Source organism: Limulus polyphemus, unplaced genomic scaffold (genome assembly GCF_000517525.1).
Source record: "Limulus polyphemus unplaced genomic scaffold, Limulus_polyphemus-2.1.2 Scaffold972, whole genome shotgun sequence".
Lineage (NCBI taxonomy): Eukaryota > Metazoa > Arthropoda > Merostomata > Xiphosura > Limulidae > Limulus > Limulus polyphemus.
The window spans coordinates 69,337-80,892 of record NW_013666582.1 but is presented as its reverse complement, the minus strand read 5'-3'; the positions used below and the strand labels follow the sequence as shown (position 1 = coordinate 80,892).

The 11,556-nt window shown below is 33.4% G+C and overlaps 1 protein-coding gene across 5 annotated transcripts in view; it reads right to left on the bottom strand.

Moving 5' to 3' along the window:
* Positions 1-1,378: 1,378 nt before the first annotated feature.
* Positions 1,379-11,556, bottom strand: part of LOC106461494 — a 77,974-nt gene continuing 67,796 nt past the window's right edge. For 3 of the 5 annotated variants that reach the window (XM_022388470.1, XM_022388468.1, XM_022388471.1), the window contains exon 2: positions 1,379-7,227. In XM_022388470.1, coding sequence (XP_022244178.1) covers positions 5,561-7,195 — 1,635 coding nt within the window. In that variant the 5' untranslated portion in view covers positions 7,196-7,227 and the 3' untranslated portion in view covers positions 1,379-5,560. Of the gene's footprint in view, positions 7,228-7,837; positions 7,988-11,273; positions 11,390-11,556 lie in introns of those variants that run through there. The other 2 variants (XM_022388467.1, XM_022388469.1) reach the window with 2 other exon arrangements.

The window sequence follows — 11,556 nt, the reverse complement described above, 5'->3', positions numbered from 1 at the left end:
TCACGCGAGTAACGGTGAAAATAATGCTTTTATATATTCCAGTAGTTTTGTCTATTAAGATTGAAATGTGAAAAAATCCTCCATCAGAAGTTGCTACGTAACAAAATACATTTCTATATCCAAGTCAGAAATCAGAGATAAAAAATTAGGCTTAACCACAGAAAATTTCTGCGAATGTTTAAAATCTGGCTCTGTTAAGTGCTAACCTAGTGTCCATGACCAAAATGTATTATCTTATATATCTATAATTCTAATAAGCTCAGTCTCATCACTAAAATTATGTTAGTAATGTTTGTGCAATTATTCTGCATGTTTAATATGCAGTCATTTTCTTACAAAAAAAGGGAGGGGGGAAATGTGTACAAAAATAAGACCAAGGCAAGTTGTCATAACAATAATTTTATTTTGAAATGAAACTTATTTCCGAAACGTTACAATATGTTATATCACGTAAATAAACAATATAATTCGAATTAAAGCAGATTAACACAAACCTAAGTAATAATAAACATCTAACATTTCTGCAACTAATAAATATTTCACTTTTACACAAATGTCGCCTACTCCCGAAAAGCTATTTTGTCTATTTTTCCTTTTAATTATTTGCCTATTTTTGTCGGAAAAAATAATAATCGTAGAGTGAAGCCACGTCATTCTAATCTGCTTGTGTATCTTTACTATGGAAAAAAATAACCTTTCGTCAATTGGTAACCGCTGGAAACTCAGCAACATGAACAGTCAATGGGAATTCTTTAATTTGTTTATTCTGTTATTTTCCAAACTTGAAGTTTGCCTCGGTGATTTAATCTGTTTAAGACCACACCCTTTAGAAGAAATATTATTGACACAGTGTATCCGCGTCTCCCTCGTTTTTAAGGTAAATGTTTATACGTTTCCAACACAAATGATGCTGGTGTATTAGGTTTAAGTATCCACTCCTTTATTTTTGATTATTATTCACAGTGAAATAATGTTAAACTTTCATTATTTTCCAAGATTAACCTCACTCATTTATAATATATTTAAGAAATAAAAAATAAAGAACAATAATATTATCTTTGTAATAACTCCGCTTCTTTTTACTAATTAAACACAAGTATGGAGAATAAAAACGTGTGTTAAACTTCTATTTATTTAGTTTGTAAGTATATTCAACTACTCATGCATAATTACTGGAGACAAGAACAATGAAAAAATATATAAATAAATTGCACATCATATTTTAAACGACAATTGACACGTTCTTGTGTATAATTCATGATTACATTATAGAAGTTTGACAGTGGAAATAAACTTACCGTTTTAATCAATTCTGAGTTCCGTTTTCTTGCGTGAAAGAACCGACTTATAGTTGAAAACACGAGAGGTTTTTTTTTTAAACTTCGAAACTGACAATTGAGTGGGTGTTTTGGCGGGAAATAATTCGTAATGGACATAACTGAAATTTATTTTCTTGTACTTACAAATATATTTTTCTTGTTTTTCTATATAGTAGCGACTACATTAAATAGTGTTCAAAAGGAAAATTTGGAATCAAATAAGTCTGCTAGCTTATTGGAAAACTGGCTAATCTACACAGTTTATCACACAATAGAACGAACCTTGTGCTCTACGTGCATGTTATAGAAGTGAATAAAGGCTTTCTTCTGAATTTTAAGAAAATGTCCATATTATCCCTCAACTTGCCAATTTATTTATACACTTTTCATATATTGCATCACGATGAGTAGTTTTATGCTTTCGCTCGTTACAATATTCGGATTAAATAGCCTAATGGCCAAAAACTTGAGTAAAATCATCCATTTACTAAGTAAATTGTATGAAGGATCTCTTCTGTAACTAACGAAATTAATTGCAATATTGACGGTATGTTGGTTTGAACTTTTTCGTCGTGTAGTATACATAAAAGTAGGAATCTTGTAACTAACGGACACACAAGCAGCATGGTGAGTAAGTATTTCCGAAATAGAAAAATGTGTTTAAAACTACACCCGATTCTGGGAAAGGGGAGGGATGCTTGTTTCGGATATTCGCGCAAAGCTACACAAGAACCATATGCGTCATCTGTCCCTAATTTTGAAGTGGTAGACTAAATGGAAAGCAGCTAACTAAACTCTCACCACCAACTAGTTGACCACTTTATAATCGAATACTGGGCTTTGACCGTTTCTTTTATAACGTCCCTAACATATGAAGCGCGACAATTTTCGGCGCTGTGAAACGAACCACGAACCGAAGGATCCATAATCCGGTGCGCTAAGCATTAGGTTATGCTTAGCCAAGGAAGTAAAATGGGATTAGTGGAAGGGAAGAGGAGGATTAAAAACGTAAACATATAAGCAGTGGTTTTATTTTACTTCAAGTTATATCTCAGCTATATAGACGGTTCTAGTTGTTTATGAGGAGTGCAATACCCCCTTCACCCCCAAATCCCATTGCCGATCTTCTTGAATTGGGGGTTAGACCTACCTCCATGATGCTTGTTGCCGTCAGTGCTGCATCTGACTACAAGGTTGTGTTTAAAAAATGGTTTCAGGCGCATAGCCCTGACCTATATACGTATATGATGATTTCTGATTATTGCCAGTATCATATTTTCTGAAACGTTTATAATGCTATTATATGTTGATACAAAACAGGTTATTTAAGTTTTAAAACAGAGAGTAAGTTCTGTATTTGTATTTATGGCAAAGCTAATGAGGATATCTATCTACCGCTGTCCCTAATTTGAACTGTTGCCTAGAGGGAAGGCAGTCATCAACAACATCCTATCACCCACCATCCATGCTACGGGAGTCTCAAAATATATTCCAGGGGGAACACATCGAGGTTTGGAGGGGGGATAGTATCGATATAGGCTACAGGGGGAAATAGAGGTTTAGGGGGATAACTAGGCTACAGAGTTAAAATATCTAAGTTTTTTTGGGGGGGGGAGAGTTTCGGTATAGACACCAAGGACAAAACATTAAGGTTTGAATGAGGGAGGGCTGTCTCGGTATTGGCTCCAGGGTAGATGGAATGGCCACCAGGAATGACTTAAGACTTTTCCATGAAGAATAACAATAATAATATTAAACAGATACCGCACTTGTTGAAGTGTTAAAGATTAGTTTTCTTTTTAATCGTCGAACTAATCATATTGGAACATTTTCTTCAATTCTATTCGTGTTGTTAAAAAACAAAACACTAAATTTATATCAAGACGCAATATCAGAACTTCGTTATTTGAAAGAACAAAACAACAAGGCCAGCAAGTCTGCTTATGTTGAACATTTTGATGTTTTTTAAGTTCGATTTTGTGCTAGCATTTTTTTTAATATTAAAAAACTAGACAGAGAAGTAACTAAACTACAGTTACAACTCGTTTCTCATTAACAGCTGTTAAACAGTTGATTTATCATAATTATTTCTTACTTTAAAGCACACTAGACATGACAAAACAAGTAATGGTCTCCGACACCAACTGAAACAGAGTACTAACAAGCAGCTCAGAGGTGGAAATCAATAGCACAGCAATTCAATCAGATAAATACAATATATACAAGCAAAATGTGCCTTAAGAATTCTCTGTAAAATTATATCTAAAGAATGACCTTTGAAGTTACGAAACCGGTAGAAAATAATAAAAAGAAAAAACAATTCAATTATTGTAGTGTTTCGTTATATAGAAAAACAACAATTCAATTATTGTAGTGTTTCGTTATATAGAAAAACAACAACAAAATATTAGATTATTGTGAAAGAGTATTCATAAACGCAATTTTAAAAAATGCGTTACAGTTAAAGAAAGAAATCCCATCATCTAAAAACGATAAATTAATACCAAACGAAAAACAAACTGTTTTGCTCTCGGTTACAAATGAGCCACACAGTAAACATAAATAAAAAAATTAAATTTTATTATTTGATTGCTAACTATTAACACTAATATATATAAATGTGTGAATTTATGCCAAATCAATAAAATCAGAGTGTTGACACAATCCTATAATTAATAAAACTAAAAAAAATCGAATTATCTTCGTAAAGCATTGTACTAATATTTGAAAAACTGCTCCGATATTCGATTTTAATTATTCTTAAGTTTCGATAAGATGGCCAAGTATCACTTATTACTAGTAATTAAAAACAGTAATAAGTATCCAGATTAAATTTAACCTACTCTTCTATTTACAAGCAGTTATTATTTTTATATTTCAAACATTTTTTTTTCAAAACCACATTACTCTTAGCTAAGTTGTCTAGTCGATATTAGTACATACGTAAAGCTAGTTAAATGTTATTGTTTTAAAATTACGAACGTCATGTTTAATACAAAAATTTGCCTTTAAATAGAACATAAAATTTAAACAGCCTAAAATTAATCTGGTAATTAAGTTGTACATGTTATGAAAAGTTTTCTAATCATATTCGAAATAGAATCATTAAATATGATAATTTTTTTCTACAAGTATTACAAATTAGGACGTGATACGATTAAATAAAATCCTTAGGCAAAAGGAATTTTGAAGAAGAGAGTTCAAATGAAATACACGAATGTTAAAACATCCCATATTAGGGAAAGGAAATGTTTCATTTGGCTGAATGCATATTTACCATGCTTGAATCTAAATATAGTTAATTTTGAACATGAAAAATTACAATCGTATACATAACGAATAAAACTACACGTTTCGCCAAACATTTTCAAATAGGTAGTTTAAGTGAAACTAACAAAGAAGATAACAGATCATCTTAGTTTAATAGAAACTGCACACATGGTATCAAGAAGTACACTTATGCTGATGCGGTTAAAACAAGAACAAACAAACTTAGCGGTCGTTTCGATCAATAAACGTGAAATTGCACCTTAACTTAATCACATGACAACTATATCCAATTAATTTAAAACTTTCGATCAGAGGAACTCTTCATTTAGAACAATATTGTGAATATGTTTGAAACTCAAAAGCTCGTTTGTTAATATGCATTTTTCCAATATTATAAGCTAGATGAATGCTGATTAATGGGTAACAAGAGTTTGAAAACAAATACGTATCATTAAAAAACTAAAAATATATCTATAGATTTACTAACAAGCCGAAGAAAGTCGATCGAAACATAGGAACCATGATTTATCTTATTCTTCTGATCTGTACATTTCATGTATTCTACATCCAGCTACAACTTACCACCTAATTTCACAATTTTTTTTTACAATCATGAAATGATTAACATAGTTTTTAAATTCTAGTTGCACAATTAAAAGATTAAGATAATTACTTAAGGTTTCTTCTACAATATTACTTAGAGGTAATGACCAATGGGTGATTCCAAGATATACAACAGGGAAAAAAAGGCACTAAAATGTTTACTGAAAGACAGTGCAAGATATCCAGCAGGCCAAGCTTATGACGAGCTGGCTCATCGACGAATTCACGTGTGTACAGGGAGTTTTGGACCTCCCTGTATACATAATTTAGAGAACGATTGTTAAAATCACACTAATTGCTGACCACCATTATCAAATGGCGACGTTCGATTTATCTTTAGCCTTGATTTGCTTCAGAAACCTTCTCCCCTAGCTACGGAAAAAACCCAATTTATTTAACACTTCGGTTACTCGCTGTGTGAGTTCGTTCTTGTACCGCCATATTGTGGTGTCACGTACAGTGTAAGCTCGAAATTCACTTTTGCACGTTTTCTTCAAACTGCCAACACAATCTTTTCTGTAATGCTGCAACTGGGCGAGTTCTATTGGAATTGAGTACGTGGTGCAGGAACCGAAGCAATTCAAAGGAAAGTGATTGTGAAGGGACACTGACCGTTCGGTGTTATGGAAACATTTAACGTAAGAACCAGGCTTGGTAAAGTTCTTAGAACGATATACGTGCTGTAACATGTGCAAGTATGGAGGAATTCCTTGTTCGTGGGCTTCGTGATGTAGTTCTTCTCCATCTTGAAGATCATCTAGAAAATAAACATTTCGAACGTTGTAGCTAGCTCGAGTGTAGTTCTTCAGTTTGAGAGCTGCTGGAACAACCTCGGCCATTAATTCCCGCCAATTTGTGTGTTTGACAGGCATAATGACTTCGTCTACATCCAGCAAAACTAAGTAGTCATAGCTGTAGATATTTCGGTAGAGACAATCATTGTATGGAATAACTTCGTTCTGACGTTTATGAGTTAATTTGGATTTAAGATAAAGATGGCGAAAACCTGGTATATTTGGTTGGTTACCAGGTAAGGTAATAGGCGTCAGCTCTACCAGTCCTTTGTTTTGGTAATAACTGAGGACTTTGGAAATGTTCGGATGAATTTCTAATTCATACATAAAAACTTTTTTTGCTCCAAGTATGTTTAACACTTCTAACCATTCAACTAACCGTACACTCAAGTCCTCTTGCAGAAAATCCAAGCCTTTAACACATACTGCAAAGTCATGTTTTTTTGGAGGACGATTATTAACAATCCTGAGATTGTTATTTGGATTTTGGCACCGGGTCTGGACAAGAGACACACTTGCAGGTATTCTACCTTCGGTTTCTTTCTTGGGGAGCTTACAAGAAACGATGAAGGGTTGGAGGATGCCATCTTTGTAGTTGCCCCACTTCGAGTACCAAGCGTAGGTATAAGTAGCTTGGGCAAAAACAGGCGACTTTCCTTTATCGAACCACAGTTGGCATGTCGTTGAAATGGGTTTTATTTTATCCACCATGGCTAAAATTCTGATTATTGCGGTGCTTCCTGCTCGAATCCTGTTATCATAATACGCCGCGTATAAATAGAAGGTCCCGTTCGTAGTTTGAAGCCTCTGCCAATAAACATTGTTGAAATCTAAATCGAATAAACTGGGAAATTTAGCACAATTTTTATCACCAATTGCTTTATTTCGATTTTTAGCCCAGTAAGCAAGGGGTAGATTAGATCGGTTGGAAAGAAAAAATAACAGTTCTTTTTCGCCTAGACTGGGTGACTTATCAACCAAAGGCATCAAATCGAGAAAATTTTCTGGAATCAATGCATTCAAAGATGGCTGCGTTGGTCCTTCAGAAGGGAGCTTTTGCAACAAACCTCTGTGTATGTGTGCCAAATACGATACGGCATTTTGAGGATGGGCCACACGGAAAACTAAGTAGCAGATACACAACCAGACACAGCCGAGGTACACCAGACGCCGCAGGTTTCTTAACGACAGGAAACGAACCGTCAGCATGTTGGAACTGGATATTTTAGTAAATGACGCTTCTGGAAGTAAGAGAAAACAATATATAATATAGAAAGATATATATACACACACACACATGAGTAGTGTTCTGTATGTTAGATATATAGATTTTACCTTTAAACGAAAGCATGACAATATTTTAATTACCTTTTAGATATAACGATTCAAATGTTAGTTTCCTTACAATTATCCAAAGTGAAGAAAACGTCACTGAAAGTTGAAACATATTTATGAACCGTCATGTTACCTATTTCTTCACATGAAAAGATTGCATCTTTAACTCTACAATTCTTACAATAAAAAGAATGGTACTGTTTAATAATTGTAATCACAAAAATTTATGGAAATGTTCAGTTTTTATTTTACTATTCATTTCAAGGCAAAAATAATAAATACAATTACACAAACATACACGTTATGAATTTAACGTTCCTAGCACTTAGTGTTTATATACATTTTATTAAAAATAAATGCCACAAAAACGTTAGACATTAAAAAAACCTAGTCTCCTAGAGATTGTCCTTTATTTTCAATATGGAGATTATTTTTTTATTTATTTATAACGAAGTTAACTCATTTTGAAGGTGCGTAAAGATAATTTTTAATATAAATTGTAAATCTTATACTTACCTTAGTAGCATATGTTTACACATGATTCCATGTAAAACTTTTTTCTCGTTCAAGTGTTTTTGGTATGGATTTCGTGTTATATCAACATAATACACACTGTAATTATTGTTTACCTAGATCTTTAAAAGTAAGTAATTCGTACAAGTAGGTAATATTCAGATTGGGATACTGCTCATATTACACAAGTAGGTCGCATGGCATTGGAAAGTGTGTTTCCTTTAAGGATGACACAACATGAGAGAACGAACCGGATGCAGTAGCGACACCACTCGTTCTCGAAATGAACTAACAGAACAAGTGTCCGGATGAAGGGAAGGAAATTTATTTTATTTTATTAATCGATGTTCTCTCTCATTCATGGCTGATATGGAATGCTTTCAAGAATTAGTATACATTGTAAAATTTCTTAGAGACAAATTAAGGTTCTGTAAGCCATGGTCGCTTGCATTGCAAGTGCTTAGTCCACCGTTCGCTAATGAACTTAGCGAGCTTATTTTTTTAGTTACTTTCCCTAACGGTGAATATTGATAACATACAGGTTAGTTTATAGGCCATTTTAAAGCAAATTTTACCTTTTTTCCCAACCAACATTTGCAAAAAGTGTGCACACTGAACTTCTCATATTCATACCACGAAGAAAGAATACTTGAACTTATACACTGGATAGGTGAAGTGAAGAGAGTTTCATTGGCCACTCTTCACATTATGTAACCGCACAAAAACAGATATAATAAATAAACTTAGACTTCGAAATTAAACAATTTTCGGAATACTAAGTTTAAGGGAGGTCCAATTCGGCTATATAAAGAACTGAATAGTGACCAATGACATTTTTTTCTTCACCTATTCAGTGTATAGGCTTTTCTCATAGTGACAACAACGCACATTCACACCAATAGTATGTTTGAAACAAGCTTAAGGTTTGAAACGTAGTGTTGACATTACTTCCTCAAGCTACAAATCCCTATTTTGACACACCTAAATATTACAGCTTTTAGACATGGAGTCAAAATAAGGATGTGTAGCTTGAGGAAGTAATGTCAACACTACGTTTCAAACCTTAAACACGTTTGTTTAATTTTTTTTTTCGAGTGCATTTTCAATGTAAGCTACCCATCTTGTTTCTATATTTTTTTAAAAGTTCCCTATTCCCCCCTTTTAATAATCTTGTTTCTTTAGTGTTTTTTTTTAAGTCCATCATAGACATAAATCTGCATAATAGCAATACTGTCCAATTTTAAACAGTTTAATGAAACAAGTAGTTGGTGTATAATGCTCTCCTGGGAATCAATGACAACAAGCTTATTGCTCCTGATGTCATTACCACAATGTTGTCATTAATAGTGGTATTGTATGTATGATCACTATGGTGTATGGTGATCAACATACCACGTTATGTATATACTTGTAAAATATATATAGCTACTACATTTATACCCTGTAGCTATACGGGGAGTCTGTAAACACTAGATCGGAGGGACTATTGAACTTTACTGGAATGCATAAAACGGTATCATGATATAATATCGCATATATACAAATAAACATTTTTAATATTTCTTATAGTTGTTATATTTTTCCCTGCCCGTTCTTCTCCACTGGCAATAGTAAGGCTGGTCACGGTTTTTCTGCAGCTGACCAATTCCTACTTAGTGACAATCTGAACTTTCTACAAGGTCGGAAACGTGTTAAATGACATTTATGAACTGATTTTATTAACATACCTCCCCCCCCCCTCCATTTCCGATGGAGTTTGGGTCGTGACACTTCTACGACACTCTTCCAGTGTGACGACCCTAAAGTCTGGTGGGTCATTTTAATACAGTTTGACTACAACTATCAAACAGGGGCGTTTTACAAATGCAAAAACAACAACAACAAACTTATACATAGCATTTCTGCTTTTTAGTAAGACGAGTGCGTCACATTAAAATATTTTTTAAAAATTAATCTAAAATGAATTTCTCCACGTTATTATTGTTTTGCTTTTACAAATGAACGGATCACGGTTAGTAAAATTAGTGAGAAACATCCAGTGGCAAATTCAATTTAGTAAAGATTAGCTTCCATTAAGCCACGCCCAGTCCATTCTATATAGCTACCATACATTATAATCTACGTGTAAAACCACGACCACGCATTCTTTATTACAATCATAGTTTCCTATTGAAAGTTAAGTGTGTTAGTAATTCCTATGAAAACGTGTTTTTTAGCTGAAAATATAAACCTTCAATAAATTCTGAAGTATTTGAATAATATAGTAATAACTAGAAGGGCACTTGTTCAGTAGAGCGCATACTTCCGCTACGCGGCGTTGATCATACTCGGCTCTCAAAAACTACCAAAATGTGTCTGTATGTCCAGTGTTATCAACTATTTTTGGCAGGGCAATGTGGAATAATATTCTACATAGGTCCACCAAGTTTTATCAAAATTCGATCATTTGTGACTGGACTGAGTTATAGAGTAACAATAGTGTGAAAAATCGGTCCCCATGTTAACAGATAGAGATGTTTTTGATTTTCGTGACCTTGACCCTCAAAAACTAATCACTTTTAAGTTGGGTCGTGGTCCAAACGTATACCAATTATAGTCCAAATCCATTCAGCTGTTTTAGAGAAATATTGCTGATAAACACACAAGTAAAAGCATAACCTCAAAAAAAAAAAGAGTAAAATAATCAGAAGATTTGATTCAAAGTTATAGTAAACAGTCAGTGAAGAACCATCCCCAACTTTCATAAACTTTTACGAAAACATTTTTTAACAGCAATAAAAATGAAAAATGCCTACTAGACATAAAAGAAATTGAAAACCATTACACAAGTTAAACAATATTTAAAATACCTATTAACAAGAAAGTAATATTATTGCTATTAAACTTTTGGCATTTGAAACAACATTTGTATCTAAAAAAAATTAATTTTGAGAACCCAATGTTGGTTGTCGCATATTTGCAAAGTATAATACCTTCATTTAATTCATCACACGTACGTTATATGCTGTATGGTAGAACATTGTTACCCAAATAAATATTTAAAACCTATCTACGTGATACCGTGTTTTCAGCGAGTTAGAGATTAGTATGCATAAATTGGATAATATTTAGGAATAATACATTTGAGGCCACAGATGAACTGACAACCAGGGGTAGTAAACCCGTACACCAAGTTTAGAGGGCGCGATTTACAACAGGATTGTACTGGTTGGCTCCGGTTCCATCCATAACGCGTGGATATTGTATACACTTCAAACTCAAGACATTATATTCTTAAGATTTTCACGTTGTCAGAATCTCTGCTGCCGGATTAAATTGTTTATTAAATTAATCTCGATACCTTACAAGCTTATTAGTGTCGCTGTATATCAAAAATGAAGAAAAACAAAATAATACTAACAGTAAATAAAACTGGTTTAAAAATATTTAAGTGGCTTACCGCTCATTTTATTTAATAGCAGGTTCACAGCAGAAGAAATATTCACGTTTAACTTAGATTTATTGATTAAACAAAACCTATACTGGATTTAGACACTATTTTGCGCTGGCCTCGTATCTTGCATGTCCATTTCTTCTAAGCTCATGTAAGAATACAAACAAGACTCAGGGTAATAATTGTCTATTACTAAACAGCTCGAACAGAAACGGGTTCCGTGTGCGCGACCTATTAAAAACTTATATCGAAACTGACAATGCACAGCGCATGGTTGAATATATATATA